Genomic DNA, 16,895 nt, shown 5'->3' with positions numbered 1-16,895 from the left:
ACTGCAAAAAAAGCGGCCAAGTGCGAGTCGGACTCGCCCATGAAGGGTTCCTTTATGACGTATTAAAAAAAACTACTTACTAGATCTCGTTCTACATTTTACCACTTTGGACACACATTTTTTCACTTTTGAAGGTTCTCTCGCGCAAACTATTCAGTTTAGAAAAAAATGATATTAGAAACCTTAATATCATTTTTGAAGACCTATCCATAGATACCCCACATGTATGGGTATGATGAAAAAAATTTTTTTTTTTAATTTCATGATGTATTAAAAAAAATACTTACTAGATCTCGTTCAAACCAATTTTCGGTGGAAGTTTACATGGCAATGTATATCATATTTTTTTTTAGTTTTTTCATTCTGTTATTTTAGAAGTTACGGGGGGGGGGGGGGGACACATTTTACCACTTTGGAAGTGTCTCTCGCGCAAACTATTCATTTTAGAAAAAAATGATATTAGAAACCTCAATATCATTTTTGAAGACCTATCCATAGATACCCCACACGTATGGGTTTGATGAAAAAATATTTTTTGAGTTTCAGTTCTAAGTATGGGGAACCCCCAAAATTTATTGTTTTTTTTCTATTTTGGTGTGAAAATCTTAATGCGGTTCATAGAATACATCCACTTACTAAGTTTGAACAGTACAGCTCTTATAGTTTCGGAAAAAAGTGGCTGTGACAGAATCGGACAGACAGACGGACATGACGAATCTATAAGGGTTCCGTTTTTTGCCATTTGGCTACGGAACCCTAAAAAAGGGCCCGGTTACTTTAACCGGTCATTTAATTACAACTCCTGTGGTAATGAAATAAGATTCAAAATGAACAAATGGAAAAATAATTTGCGATTTCTTGTATGGTTCCTATACGATTACTGAGTGCCAGCGAGTCGAACACTACCGAACCAGTCTCAAATGTGTCCTCGATATGCGTAACAAAGGCGCGTTATCGGAGAGCACACCTACACTGGTTTTTTGGGCGTTGGACTAGCCCGCGCTCAGGCTCCAATTAGAATTATACGACCCTTTTTTTGCAGGTAGTGGCACGCGCGGTTTTAGTTAACAATAGACAAAAGATTAGCCGCTTCGGGCCAGCTTCAAATCGAACGACTATAATTAGCTTAAATCTAAAATAGGCCCTTGAGGCAATGTATTGAAGAAAAAACCGCAATGTTTATAGAGTGAGAGGGACTGAAGTTTCTACATTCAAGTAAGCAATGAAAATCGGTATAGTATTGTTAAAAAAAGTGGTAAAATCTTGCCTCTATAAAGTGCTTTTGATTGCGTTTCGTATATAATGAAGTAAAAAAGTTATAAATTAGCTATGAATCGTTTGCCTTTATGTCATTTAGACTTATGTATTTGTCAGAAAAGGACAAAATATATTTACAGCTAAATTTCAAGTTTATTCAAGCCAGCAATACTGAAATTGAAAAATATATTGAAAGTTGCCAACTGACGGCTTGACAATGGCAGCCATCATAAGCTTCACATTGTTAGTAGAAACATCAGCATCAGGGGTTCACGCTTCTTTATTATCAATTGAAGTCAGCTGTATAATTGATTTTCTACGCCGTCGATCCCCTTTTCCATTTTCCTGAGGTAAAGCTTATATTGAAAGCGAGAGCGCTTTATATTTTCAAGACGAGGTTTATCTTTACAAAAAGCTGCCAGAAATTCTGAACTCGCGAATCACAAACTCGCACAGAGTTCAAATAATGAAGTAGGGAAATAAAACAAAGAGTAGTATCATTATTAGATTTATTTATAGATCTTACAGTTATTTAACCTTAGTCGCCTTGTTTCTGTTAAAAAAGAGAATTTCAGTATTTGTTAACATAATTGTGCAACAACATATTATAGTAGTTTATGAGACTGGGACTGCTACATAATGAAAGGCATTAAAATACGAGTGTGGGTTTATAAAACGGATGAAATAAGTTTCATAAAGGGATCACACGAGTATGTTAATTCCTTAATATGTACAGTTACATACACTGCTTTATCTACATCAATATCATAAGCTTCAACAAAACAAAGTAATACTATACTTACAAACTAATTACTTGTTTTTTATATATATAAAGAAACAAACTAGAGTCAGGGCAGACTGCCATATAATTCGATATCAAGAAACATGCGAAATTTGTCAAAATTGTTTGCAACTGACACTTTATTTCAAATGAAACCTCATCTCGACAGCTACTAGAATAGAGGCCAAATCAAATTTCTTTGTTTCTCAGAGATATTCTAAATTTGAATGTAATTAAGGAATCGGTTATCGATAAAGTAAAAATTAAGATGCACCTACAGATACAGGTTTTTTAATAAAGGCTGTTAGTTTATCGTAGGTAGGTTATGATGTAGATGTAGATAAATCACTTTTATGAATTAAAGAGCTAAATGGCTTTGCCGATAATAATACAGATTAGATCTATTCCTTATTCACAATAGTTCAATGGTTTTTAACTGTACAGTTGCATTAAGTAAATACACGATGAAGTGATCACCTATTTAACCTATTAATATAACATTGAGATATATTACGAATATACTCTTATTTTATTTCTTTACATAGAAAATAATTCTAAGTAGAGAATAAAACCCATTATTTACAGTCTACGTGGTTATATTAACGCGCATATCTTTTTTAAATATAACAATGATTATAGCTAATCACAGTTTCTGTTATTTTTAATTAAAAATACATATATATATATATTACAATCAAAATCGGATAAGCGCTTGAACCTTTGACAACTCGTTATGATAATATTTAAACATATATGTTTCCACAAATTGAGAACTTCCTCTTTTTTTGAAGTCGATTAAAAATGGTTATTCATGCAAGTATTGTCCTTTAAACATGTGTTTTTCAATTCGAATGTACCTTTTTACTGCAATAAATAGCTGTTATAATAAAGGTCCGACCACACCGCTGCTTAAAATACGGTGACGTTGCGGAACCGCAGAGACGCATCGTAAGCGTACCATTTTTATCGCATGCTCCACACACCGCTGCTAAACACGGTGACTGTGCGGAATTGCAGTAACGTGCCGTAAAGTTTTTTAAGCAGCGGTGTGAGGAGCATGCGATAAAAACGCTACGATGCGTCACGTCATTGCGATTCTATACCGTCACCGGTTTTTAAGCAGCGGGTTGGACCTTACATATCGATAGTTATTTATATATTGTGGTATCATTTGAATAAAATTTGATTTACCATATGTAAACTCGTGTGATGATAGAATATCGCAAGGAAAATATTCAAACTCTGTTTCTAACATTTTGTAATATTTAAACCTATATTTCGAATACACTCGAAAGACTTGATAATTTAACACAAAGGTACTTTTAGGTATTTGAATTGTATCAACGTGCCTTTCATCAAGCTTTCAGCTATTTTTTATAAATTGTTTTTACTTATTTACTATAGTTTGTTTTCATTTTTAAAATAAAGAATTATAATATTATTCAAAGAAATATTTTATCTGTTCCACTAAACGTTACATATAATTCTCCGAAAACGCAGTGTAGTATTTTTTTACAATATTCTCTAGTATCACCAATCGTGTACCATTTTCAATAAACAAAGTCTTATAACATTCTCATAATAACCACTATTTCAAGTAGCAAATATTAGAAACATTGAAAGATAGATTAGAGAAAGGCTTTGCCAAAATAAGGTCCCCTTGTTCCACGTGTCGTGGTGAACAGCAGCTTGGTTTTCACCTGCCAATAAAAAAATAATTAAATATGTGCACTAAACACCTCAATTTTTTGATGGAATATATACCTCTTGGTCACCACACGAAGGTACTCTCGTACCAGTTTATTATCGGATAGTGGGCAGATTTTTTAATTAAAGAATTAATATATGCAGATTTAATTTTAAAAGTTTGTATTTTTCAATTCAGAATTTGAGTTCTATGCGATAAAAAAAAGAATATAAGCAAAACACTAAGTTTAAGTATTCCAAACATCCGATGTTTTTTAAAAATTACAACTCGAATGCTGGAATACTAGCTTCAAATACCTACTAAAAGATTTAAGTCGGTATTAATTAACACTATCCGGAATTTATTTTACTGAAAATGAAATCGGATTTGAAGCCGTATTCTAATACTTAATATTCTTCTATTTACCATAATTTTAAACTTTAGAGTCTTATAATTTTAAACAAGTATTGGTAATAACGGTAAATTTGGTTCATTCATTTAATTTAACGTCATCGTCACATATAAATAGCAATGTGACTACGCATAGTTTTAGTTACAACAAATTAAAGACTCTTCTTTCTTAGACCTCCGGTAAAGTTTATTATTATTATGAGCCCATACTGTCCCACTGCTGGGCAAAGGCCTCCCTCTTATTCTTCCACGTGTCCCTATCCTCGGAAGTCTCCCACTAGTCTCTGTCGAAGGCATCAAGTTCGTACCGCCATCTCCGACGAGGTCTACCGTGACGCCTTACAACCTGTGGGACCCAACAGGTGGCTGTTTTGGCCCACAGGTCATCCGGCATACGGCAGACGTGCCCTGCCCAGTCCCATTTGAGCTTAGCGGCAGTTTCAGCTACATCAGTTATTCCAGTTTTGGAGCGTAGTATTGTATTTTTAATGCGATTGGTTAACTTCACGCTCAGAATACTACGCTCCATAGCTCGCTGACAAACCTTGAGTTTGGTTTTTTGAACTTTTGTCAAAGACCAAGTCTGTGCTCCGACGGTGAGGATGCACATGTCCATGAGTTTTCTTTTTAGTGATATAGGGAGGTTTCCCTTTATGTGCTCTTTTATGGACCAAAAGCTCCTCCAGTAAAGTATCTAAGTTTTTAATTAGAGAAATGGAGCTATTGTCAAAAGTTATTTGTAATGCACCATGATATTATTCTGTAATGCATCCAGTTAAATTAACATGCAACGCATTATTATATGTTATGGTTTTAATAGCTTAACCGCATTCCCGGTATTCGTTTATTTTATTATCAGGACAAAAGTTGACCAAACATCAATTTACCAATTTAATAGATATTTATTTATCGTTTTGTTAATTTGTTTGTTTCAATACTAAGTAGCAACATGTAATACATTACGTATATCAGTGGTTAATTGACGTTCAGTAGGTAAAATATTTAGCAGCACCGATTTTTCAAGAAGAGAAGCCATTTTTTAATCAAATTTTAGCCTTACGGATGACGTGGTGTTTTTCCTTTTGTTTGTATTAATACTCGTATGTGAGTCCCTAACACTCACATCGGTAACGCGCCTCCTCTGGAGTTGCATGCTACATAGACTGCTTACCATCAGCCGGGCCGTATGCTTGTTTGCCATCAATGTAGTATAAAGAAAAATTTGAGAATAATACTTTAGTTAACATAGACTGCATGTATTAACACCATTAAAAAAAAGAACAATAATGCTACCTGACACATGAAAAATATATCTATTTATAAGACTTAATGTACTTAATCATAGATGCATTTTTCCAAACTTACCAATCAAAACATGAACGTTGATAATAACTTGTGAATGGTTCTGTAAGTGGCACGTGTACGTCCCACTGTCGTTCTGCGACGCCGATGCAACGCTGATTGTGGCACTATAATCAAAGTATAAGTTTAGTTTTGCCTACAATTTACAGACCATTTCAACTACTAGACGGGTCATATTGAGAGACGGGTCATAGTAGCAAAAATGTTAAATTGATAGATTTACTGGATGAAATTGTACATCTTTTGTTAACTATTAGAAATAACACGTACTGGTTTCTATTAGCACGTCCTGTTATCTTTCATTTTAATACAGAATTTTGTGAAAACAGACTCACTTAATTAGTATTGTTTTTGTTAAGTAGTTTTTTTTGTAATGGACGTTTAGGTAAACGCGCGTAAAGCACAGATTTTGACGATCTTATTTGTAAATTTCGTAAAATTTGAACTGTTAAAAAATGGTAATTTTGTATTACACATATCCTGTATTTCAACTTTAATACACTACATTTCTGTTATTATAAATTTGAAACAGTGTACATGAAAGTTAGACGGAATCAATTATCTCCAGAAATTACTTCAAACAATTGAAAATTACTCTGAAAATCGACTAATTTTCAACGAAATTTTGATACTCAAACAATTTACATTTTCTGAAACTGATCTTATATATCATTTTGTAAAATCTACCACCATATCTTTTTGATGGATTTTTTACATAACAAAAGGTGTACAAATTCAACGACTAAATCGATCAATTTTACATTTTTGCTCTAAAATCGTTACCGAGCTCTTAAAACAATCGGGTTTACCACACATAAGCGCTCACAAATTTAGTAGGTACCTATGAGAAAGCGACCACTTTAGTTGCGCCCACAATCACAACCAATAAAATATTTTTTTTTTTACAAAAATTAAGTTTGTGGATTGTACAGGGCTGATAGATTATAAAATGTTGTAGAATACGGCTGTGCTGCTCGAATCGTTAAAATTTAAAATTACCTGTGTATGTGTAGCTAATTCATCATACTTTTTGTAATTGCTTAATAAAGGAGCGACGACACCGTTGCTTAAAAAATGATGACGGTACGGATTCGCAGTAACTTTACGACTTCACTAGGAGGACATGCGTTCAAATCGTGACATTAACTTAACGATACATCACTGCGATTCCGCACCGTCAGTGTTTTTTAAGCAGCGGTGTGTAGATCATGCGGTTAAAACGGTACGCTTACGATGCGTCACTCCAATTCCGTAACGTCACCGTTATTTAAGCAGCAGTGTGGTCGGACCTTAATGCGGTGTCTGTTTAATCTGTGCTCTATAATCAAGGTATTGATTGATTCACGAAAGCAAAAGCGGATTTAATATGAGATTTTTGAGAGAATTTTCCGAATCCCGCCTCAGGTCTTATAAATTAACCAGTACCTACGTTCATCAGCGGTTGGACGCTTTAACTTCTTAACCGCGGCGACCAGTTTAATATGAAACTTGCAATAACTAACCTTATCGTAACTAATCATAATACATTCTGTTTTGTACGCGTATCAGGTCGTGTTGTCGGTCGGTGATGGTCAAATTGTTTCGCTGATAGAAACCAGTAATGAACATGGATTGATTCGTCGTACGTAATATATTTGGTTGAAAAATCAATGTTCGGTACGATGTAGTTTTTTTATATGATTAAAGCAGTCAACAGTAATTTAAAGTTATCTACGTAAAATGCTACGAAGAATGCTTACGAAAATTAAAATTTTAGAAAATTAAATCTCATGTAAATTACCCACCTCATATTCCGCCACGATACGTTCTCATTAAATTCTTTTCCCTGTTTCTTCCAAACCATCCCGTAAATGTTATTCACCACCGTTGGAACAGTTGACGTTATCACAGGGGCTACCGTCGTCTTCAATTCTGGCATATTTTTTGTAGTTGTACTAACACTAACTGTTGAAGTTATCGTTGTGGTCTCCACACTCCAACTTTTGTTCATCATCAAATCTATTCTATTAAAAATTGTGCTCATTTTTGTTGTCATTTCAGTAGTTGTAGTTAAAGGCGTGGTTGTGGTTGGGACAGCTGTAGTTAGGGGCACCTTCGTGGTTAGTGAGGCTACGTATTCATCTGATATGACGCAGGACAATTTTATAGAGCTTCCCGCTTTGTAAAATCTATCCTTCAGTTCATGAGTCTGGTCTCCGTTTATCGTTAAAACTGGAGCTGTAAAAATAGATAACTATAAGTAAATACGAACGTTTGTTCAAATTTGCTAGAAATCGAAACGGCAACAAAAGAATTCCTACGTTTATTTGATCAATCGGTCGCCACCACGATAAAACATTTGTGCACTAGTTCAATTTGATAGCTTAGTTTAATTTTATTGGTTCTTGTTTGTATCGCTATTTTTAGTATAGGTGCTTGTGAATCAAGTGGGCGTGTATTGTATGGAAAAATCTTAATTGATATTCCTGTTTCTCTCAAGTGTAGTTGGCAGAAAAAAAGAAAATAAACAAAATATTTGAATAGTTATTTATATGACTTTGTTATTGATTTAATGAAATACCGTGATTGACTAAATTTTAAATTAAATATTAATACAAAACCCCGAAATACTTCAAAAAGCAACAGTCCTTAATTTGTTGAATGTTATTTTAGTATTTAATATTTTATGCACTGACTATTCAATAACAATTTTGGTTTATGATTTTAATTAGTATAAAAACAAACGCTGAAATACGTTTGTTTATATTTGTTTTACTATATATGTATAGTGTAAATTTAAGTGCATACATACTCCTTTACCATCTACCCTAATTCATTTTCAAGCTAATTGCTACTAAGGTCCGTCTGAAATGAATCAAATATAGGTAACGTTTGGATTCAGACTGCACCATCATCTGCCGACTACACGAAGCTTCTAAAAGGTTATTTTGTCTGTATGTATATTATTTTTTATACATAGAAAAACAAATTCGAGAAACACAGTTACAAAGAAAATTAAATACAACAAAGGCGAACTGATTCCTATATGGGATCTCTTCCAGTCAGCCTTTGAGGAAATGAGTAGAAAATAAGTAACGATGAATGACAAACAAAAACAACAATCTACAACCATTAAAAGTAATGAAATGTAAATTTTGAAAACACATTATTATAAATATACTTAAGTACAAATATGAGAATAAAATAATGAATACCCATGTAAATAAATATAACTTAAATATAAAAAATCATTATACATAATTTAACTAAACATTATAAATAAATTTATACGACATTGAAGTAGAAAACTAAAGGAACTTATTCCCGACTGCATTGCTGCCGCAAATCATAAAATCTATGTTGCTGTCCTCGGAGAAATCTTGAAGAAAGGCCAGGTCAAGAGCACCCTGATTCCGCAAGCGTGTATGAGGAATGTTCTGAAAGTGAAGGAAGTGAAAGAAGTACCTATGTTAGGATCGTAGCAAGTGGAAATCCGTGGTATCTGCCTACCCCTCCGGGAAATAGGCGTGATTATAGGCGTGAATGTATATGTATGTATGTATGTTGCTGTTCGAATTTTAGACTTGCGACAGCAATGCAGTCAGCAGCAACATGGTGCTTCAATACTTCAGCAGTAACGCTGGAGTAGTCTGATTCTGAACGGTACCTTATTTCAATGTAGTAGTAGTAGAGTTATTAAAACGATAATATAATAAAATACCTTTTAAAAGAATTCTTTGAATAGGCGACATCTTTTTTACTCAACACACTTGATTTCAAATGCTTTTTCATCATGAGGATTTTATCTGCCACACTTTAAAATATTCCCATTGTGCAGGAAAATATTACTAAAAATTACATTCATTACATAGTAGAATATGTCAAATATTATTGCAACTATCACCTTTTAGTTAAAAAATAGTAATTGTATTTTAAATTCTGCTAGAATTATGCCAAAAGCAAAGTTTAACAAGATTTTTTACGGAACGTACCCGCACATAAAGTGGAGTATGTCATTGTAATTACATGCAATACTTACGCAGAACAGTTAAATTAGCTAATATTGCTTTAGGAGGATGTGTTGATATTTGGCACATATACAAGCCCGCATCAGACCTCTTGACGGGGTTCATGCTGAGCCTCCAATTATTGGGGTACTGGAACTTGACAGCTATCCGATTATCACCGGCGTACGGAGATCTCCCAACGGTGAGCAATTGCGCGGAATCGGTTGTACGCCGCAACCACATTACCTGGACAAATGAGGAATCAATTAAGGCAATTGATTAAGCTATCAATTTAGTTTGAGCGGGACTGATTGCATTGCAGCGTAAGGAACCTTATTGATATTTAAAAAAAAAAAACACCTTTATTCATAACAATACTTAGATTTAAGTTTTATAAGGCAAAACATATTAAAACCTTATCAAAAGATGTTTATTTCAATATATATAATTGACGATTTACTACTAGTACTTTTGAAAATAGTTACTTTTCCATTTATTTCTTCTGGTATAACAGACAGGTTGTCTGGATCGCTTTTAAGCGATTAGACAGCCTATTATTACCTGTATCCAATTGTCTTTACATGATTCTGTATATGTATTGTAAACTGTGTGAGGTGTTCAATTAAGACTATTGTATTGTAAAACGTATTTTTTATAGAAAGGTTTAACTGATATTTTGAAACTTGATATGATAGTTGGGCTCAATCAAGTAAATCAAAATAAATGTTTAAAATGTTATCAAATGTACATAAGGCAAAGCTATAAAATTAGAGTTAAAGTAAACCAAGGACAATATGAAGGTCGAAATTCATGGTTATGTCACTCGTGTCGTGATAGAAAGAAGCCTCGTGGAAATTAACATATACACTACGTGTGTAAACGATGATCATTAGGCTCCAAAAAACTTATTAAAACTACATAATACGATACGCATATATATTATATTATACACAATACGATTAGATTTGAATATAAATATTATTTATATCAAAACTTTTTTTAAATGCTAAATTTAAATTTCAAACAGAAATATTTTTTAGTTGGTATGAGCTTGGTATCTGTTAAACAACTGACATTATGTTGGTTAGACCTAATTCATAAATAGCTAGATTTTTTCTGTTCTTATGTTACTACACTTACACTTTACAGTGTAACTTACTTAACAAGTACCTAACATCGTCATCAACATCACATTTACACCCTATTTCAACAAAATTTAATGAACCGACGACGTTATTTTTATAAAACATTGGAACTTTCAAAAACTTCGTTCCTGAAACTAAGAATTGTAATTCTGTAACTTAAATCGGTATTGTGTTGCTTCGCGTTGTTTGGTACACCTACGGATAGGTTGTATAATATTGATCTTTCCAGATATGTGTTTATACTTTCGCAATCAAACTTGCTCCGCAAACTACAAGTAGGTAAAATATAACTTATTCAAACGAGGTTAATATTACCACATTACTGATTCGAACTAAACAAGAGCACGTAGAAAACCATTTTACATTTTGCAATTCCAGAGGCATCAGGGGAACAATGTCGACATTCAATTTACTGTTTACCATACGAAGTCAAATCACGTGGTCTATACAGTAGACAACCAATAAGAAGCATTTTGCCCGGTGCTTACATGACAGCGCTTTCTTTGCTGATATTTTTATTTTGAAATTTAAATTCTTATGTAGTATGTAGTCCTCAGGTTATGAAATCTTTGCGTGCTAATTTGCCGGTAAATTGCTCCAATCTTTTATTAAATTAGATTTTAAAGTCAACAATTTTAGGCACAATATGAGATGATCGTTATGTAAATATTTCCCTATCACTTTTGTGGTTGTTTTTGAATAAGATCTTGGTTCTTATTTAATGGTTTTATGTCGTTTATATTGCTTCTGTCATTCACGCAGCTTTGTCTCGTTTCGTTCTGGACAGGGACATCAATGACACCATAAATAGCATGACATACGATGCGATGGAATATGTTCGCAAGAAGATCCGATACGAGCTGAAAGTGTTCCAGCTGCGATCGCGCCATTGCGTGCACTTTATCTCATTCAAGGTGCGCGTGCCGCGGCCGCTGCTTGAAACCATCGCGAGCATGGACTTCTGGCCTGAGTGGACACTCGAAACGGAGCGTTCGGCGGAGCGTGCAGCGTGGCGTCGGACTCACAAGTGATGTGAGCAGCGTGCACTAAGACCGCCCCTATACGTTTGCATTTGTTTAACATGCACGCCGCACGCTCCGCCCTGCTGCATGTCCAACTCTAGCGTCCACTCAGGCCTTACACTAAAGGTGTGATATTTTGACGGTGTCGCAGAGATGATTTATTTTAGCTTATAAGATTTATATTGTATATATGTTAGCTTGTAAGGTATGTATCTATGGGCCTTCATTGCCGGAAAATAAATGATATTTGATTTGATAAAACACTTACTGTTTTATCCTTCAGCATGCCAACCCTACAATTTAAAAGGGCCTCGGCGCCCACATGTGCTGTCACTTGCATCGTGCCCTCGGGATCGCCCACGTCGCCCTCAAAGTAGGGGCCCCAGTGGTGCTCGTGATGGTGGTAGCCCTGATACTGCCCATAGTGACGGGATTCTTCTAATTTACCTGTAGGAAAAAAAGGTTTTTTAGTAAATTATAGGACTGCTACTACAGATCGTGTGCATGTGTGTGTGAGCAAGCTAGATAAAAATAAATTGTAGATAATAATTACAGTGGTTATGACAAGAGCAAGTCCGACATATTTTTAATTGAATATAACCCTAGAGACTAAGAAATACGTTTTTGTAGTGTATACAGTTTACGAATAACTATTTTTGTCTTGGGTTTTACAAGAAAATAACCGAACCGAATTACTATTAATGATTACGCTTAATTTACCTACTATGCCCATTAACACGACAGAAGAATTAAATACTAAACTACAGACAGATACTTAACCTCTTATTGATAAAACTTGGCAACCTCATACAAACTTCTTTAAAATTTTGTATATGTCTAACAAAAAGAAATGTCAAAATAACGGATATGGAATAACGTTTATCAACGGTTTGTTAGATTTGACAAACGTTTATGAATAACGCCAGTAATGTTCACTCCACACTATCAACCTTTTTTTGTAAAATAATTTTAGTAGTGTTAAAATATTGTTCAGCTGTGAGTTATCTTACTTATCTATATAGATTTTGGTGAATCAAGTCAGTAGGCAGATAGGCGAGTAGTAATATTTGAATTAAAAACTAGCTATATAAATAATACATTCACCAGTCGCACTTTAAACATTCTAAATTGCGATGGCGAAATATTTATGACAGAACTTTTTATATTTAAAAGCTATACCTGTTATTCCATTTCAATAAGATGCCCTAAAATCACGGCTTAGGTTGAATTAAAAAATATTGGAATTGTGTTTCTCTTCGCTTTTGTGACAACAAGAATAATTAATTCTAAAGATAAGTATTTTTGTATTTTTAATATAAACGTGTTTCGTTAAATTAAATCCATGCAATTTGCATTAATAAGCTCTGAATTTTGGGTTGAATCAAAAATATTTTAGGTACCTAATTATTTCTATTAAATCGTTGAGATCAAATTATAACGATTGATGACAAAATCGTAGAAAGCTTCAATGCAATTTATCGATTGTCTGCCACTCGTGTACGGCAGAATCGGAACTAGGTCAAGAAATAAGTTGATATACAATATGGAGACATAGATGATGGATAAATAAAGGTGGACATCTGAAGCATCGGTGATCATAATCGAGGAAGTCTTTGATGGTGGAAAATTCGGAATATAGTGACCTCAACCGAACGGATGCGACATTGATAGATTTGGTACTATGGGCCGATACCCAATAAATCAACTCATTCTCATGCAACTCATTTCGAGATTTGACTGCAAACTGTTTATTATTATTATTAAGGTTTTTGATAGGTATATAGAATATGGAACGTTTAGTACCTACTCTTGAGATATATAGTTACAAAGCTACAAAACTAAGATTATCAGAAAATAAATCCTGACATAATAAATAAGTAAATATTATAATAAATAAATATTATAGGATATTATTACACAAATTGACTAAGTCCAACAGTAAGCTCAATAAGGGTAATTGGAAATTGAGGGTACTTAGACAACGATATATATAATATATAAATATTTATAAATACTTAAATACGTAGAAAACACCCATGACTCAGGAACAAATATCCAGGTTCACACGAATAAATGCCCTTACCAGTCAAATAACAGGAGGTCTTGTTTTGAGCAGGGACGAGGAGTATGTGGTGAAACACCTTAAGTTAAGTGTGATAGTATCAGAACGTATATTCTGTAAAAGCCTGCCTATATATACACGTTAGGTCCCGCTGACACAAGCAATATGCGTTTATGTCGCAGTAAACCAGTGTGTTACTGCTAAACACTACAAGTGGCTAATTGCCATATTACACCAGGATTTGAACCCGGGACCATCAGCTTCGTAGGCAGGGTCACTACCCACTAGGTCAAACCGGTCGTCTTTAAAATAATCGCAATATTTCAATATTTTCTATATCTCTCAATTTCTTGAACTTTATTTTCATTTCTGTTAATAAACGCAATTATCTAATTTTAATTTATCTCATTTCGTATTAAACGTAAATGATTGCTTCTATTTATACCTTTCCATTTTTTTGCAGATATCTCTTATGATTTTATGCGAGAGAACCACTCTTATTTTACACCATTATTCAAATGGATGAGGCGAGCGCTACATTAAGTTATTAATTCTTTGTTACATTAAAATTTTAATAAGCATATAAAAATAACGATCTTCCATAACGTCCTGTAAAACCTTATCAACCTTAACTTTTGTCGTAAACTGTGCTTAAATTAGTGGTTTGAAGAGTCGTTTAAAACTTCAAAATGATTATAGCATCAACTAGCTACGTAAAGTTAAAGTAACAATAAAATTGTTAGGAATATTAACAACAAAGTGTTTTAAGGATTAATTAGTTGCACATTTTTCTGTTTCAATATTTCGATTATTTATTTAATAAGGTTCAATATGTTGTACATTGTTCTGTGCTGCATAAGAAAAATACTGCTCTAGGACTTATACTGCGAGTATCTTTAATTTAAATGAGACGAAGGTTTTAGTAGTGTGAAATGATACTGAAAGAAAATTTTAATTTACTCGTTTATATGGAAAAATAAAAGTCGTAATTTTTTTCTAGCAATGAAAGTGTGTTCATTCAAGCCTAAACTAACTACCCTTTAATTATGTGGTCGTATCAAAAAATCACGGTATATATTTATCTGCTTACCATCAGGCCGGCCGTATGCTTGTTTGCCACCGACGTAGTATAAAAAAATCTCACTACATCTTTAAAATTTTCATCTCCCAGTAGACTTGGTAACTTACTTCTGTAACACTTAAAAATATTTTATATAACAGGCTTACTCTTATAAATTGAACACTCACTATGTAACAAATGGTCGCTCCTGTCGGTCGGTCCTTCACGCTTGATGTTCTCTCGGAGTTGCTTCGTGATGTTCCTGAATATTTCTCTGGATAGCGCCAGACCGTCCTTTTCGTCGCTTCGCCGAAACCGGCCATGCGGTTGGTCCTGGGAGAAGCGTAGTGGCTCTGTGTAATAAACATAACAGATTAAAACTAGTAGCTCTGTGAGCTTCAGACCTGGCGAGCATGGCTTATAAATGAATAAATGTATGGCTCCGCTGTTTAGAAGAATCAAATGTAAACCGATGTCATTACTTAAGTTCTAAAACATGTCATTCAGTTATCGTGCATTTCGCTCGTACTCCATATATGTATTGGCGCAAGCGAGACGCATGATAACTAAATAAAAAGGTTCATATATCATCCTTGCATTCTGATGTCAGTGTACGTTCGGAATTGGCCTGTAAGCTGAAGTAACCGAGATGCTTCGTATGCGTCGGTTTGTTTGATTTGCCTGTCTTTTCAGTATTTTTTACTTCTCGAGTCGCAATAGGAGTTTGAAAGTCTTAATTTTAGCGAGGCGATATAAATTAAAAGGCTCTAGGATAGAGGTCACCAACACGGTTTCATCGAAAAGACCGGTTCAAATATAGCTTTCAAAATTTAACTTACACAAACATACATACTTACAGGGCAAGTTAAATAAAAGCTTGTAAACCTTAAAGATGACGGGAATTATTCATTTATGCGGTACAAGCTATAATATTGATCGTTTGTAATCGCTTCATTTGTAATTTGGACTTATATACGAGTATTTTTGTAAGAAAGCGAGCGAATATTACCTACAGTAAGAATTATTTTGTTTCTATGCTGAAAACTACTCACAGTTTTTCCCGTACGGTAACGTCTGAAAATATCGTTACGGACAAAGTGCCAAAAATATGTATACACTACCATATAAGCAATAAGGTCGTGTATACATATTTTTGGCACTTTTTCCGTATCGATATTTTCAGACGTGACTGTACATGGGATAATGGTATGTTAGTATAGACGCTCGTTCAACACGCTGCGCTCCCAAGATAATATTGTAGAATATTATATCTTGGGAGCATTTTGGGGTCAACTGTAAGCCCACAAGAGTTTTTTTTACAAATAAAGTAGAAAGGAAATAAAATAAAATGGTGTACCAGATATTTGCCACCTTAACATAATTGCGAACTGCACTACGTTTTTCACATCGAGTTAAGTTTGTTTACGAATAGTATCTTTTCAGCAAAATGTCAAAAAAAATGACAAGAAAAAAAAGGTTTCCAATAATATATGTATGTTTTTTCCTGAAACCTTATTCATATTTGTTTTCATTACAGGCGAGAACACTTTCCAAGTCAGGAAAAATGTAATAGGCACATTATGAGGAATAAAGATTTTTTTTACAAAAATTTTAACAACCATGTCTACTGTTTATAAATAGTAGATTGTACAACAAAGGCATAAAGCGGTCCATTTTTATCCTCGACTATTGCCTTGGTTCGAAAATGGACATTTATGTCTGAGTTATACATTCTGATTTTCACTTCGATTGCGAGGACAATTTACAAAAAATTTCAATATATTAGGTTAATTTACCGTATTTCTTCATGACTATTAAGACTAAAGAAAACCGTACTCGGGCCGGTCGGGAGCGCGGGACGCGCTGGTCGCGAGCGCGCCGGTCGGGAGCGCGCCGGTAGGACTAGCAGTGGCTGATTTCGAATTTTATTGCTAAGTTAATAAGGGTCGTAAAATTATTTTACTTTATGCTCTAGAGAATACATACATAAGCAATCTTATCTCGCTTACACGCGACTTAAATGTCAATTTTACGAGCGTGAGAAGTGAAAAAATATTTTTATCCATACCTACACACGAGTTGAAATTTAAACGCCTGTAATAGAGCGAAGTGGAAGGAGAAA

The 16,895-nt window shown here is 34.1% G+C and overlaps 1 protein-coding gene across 1 annotated transcript in view; it reads right to left on the bottom strand.

Moving 5' to 3' along the window:
- Positions 1-1,749: 1,749 nt before the first annotated feature.
- The window catches only part of LOC133526903 (uncharacterized), a 35,872-nt gene continuing 20,726 nt past the window's right edge, over positions 1,750-16,895 (bottom strand). Inside the window, exons 3-8 of the mRNA XM_061863752.1 lie at positions 14,962-15,126; positions 11,920-12,098; positions 9,517-9,730; positions 7,283-7,715; positions 5,502-5,605; positions 1,750-3,738 (exon numbers count right to left, since the gene is read on the bottom strand). Of these exons, the coding sequence (XP_061719736.1) occupies positions 3,632-3,738; positions 5,502-5,605; positions 7,283-7,715; positions 9,517-9,730; positions 11,920-12,098; positions 14,962-15,126 (1,202 nt within the window). The 3' untranslated portion in view covers positions 1,750-3,631. The remainder of the gene's footprint in view (positions 3,739-5,501; positions 5,606-7,282; positions 7,716-9,516; positions 9,731-11,919; positions 12,099-14,961; positions 15,127-16,895) is intronic.

Source organism: Cydia pomonella, chromosome 17 (assembly GCF_033807575.1).
Source record: "Cydia pomonella isolate Wapato2018A chromosome 17, ilCydPomo1, whole genome shotgun sequence".
Lineage (NCBI taxonomy): Eukaryota > Metazoa > Arthropoda > Insecta > Lepidoptera > Tortricidae > Cydia > Cydia pomonella.
Note: the sequence above shows the minus strand (reverse complement) of the source record. Positions and strands in the feature narration are given on the sequence as shown.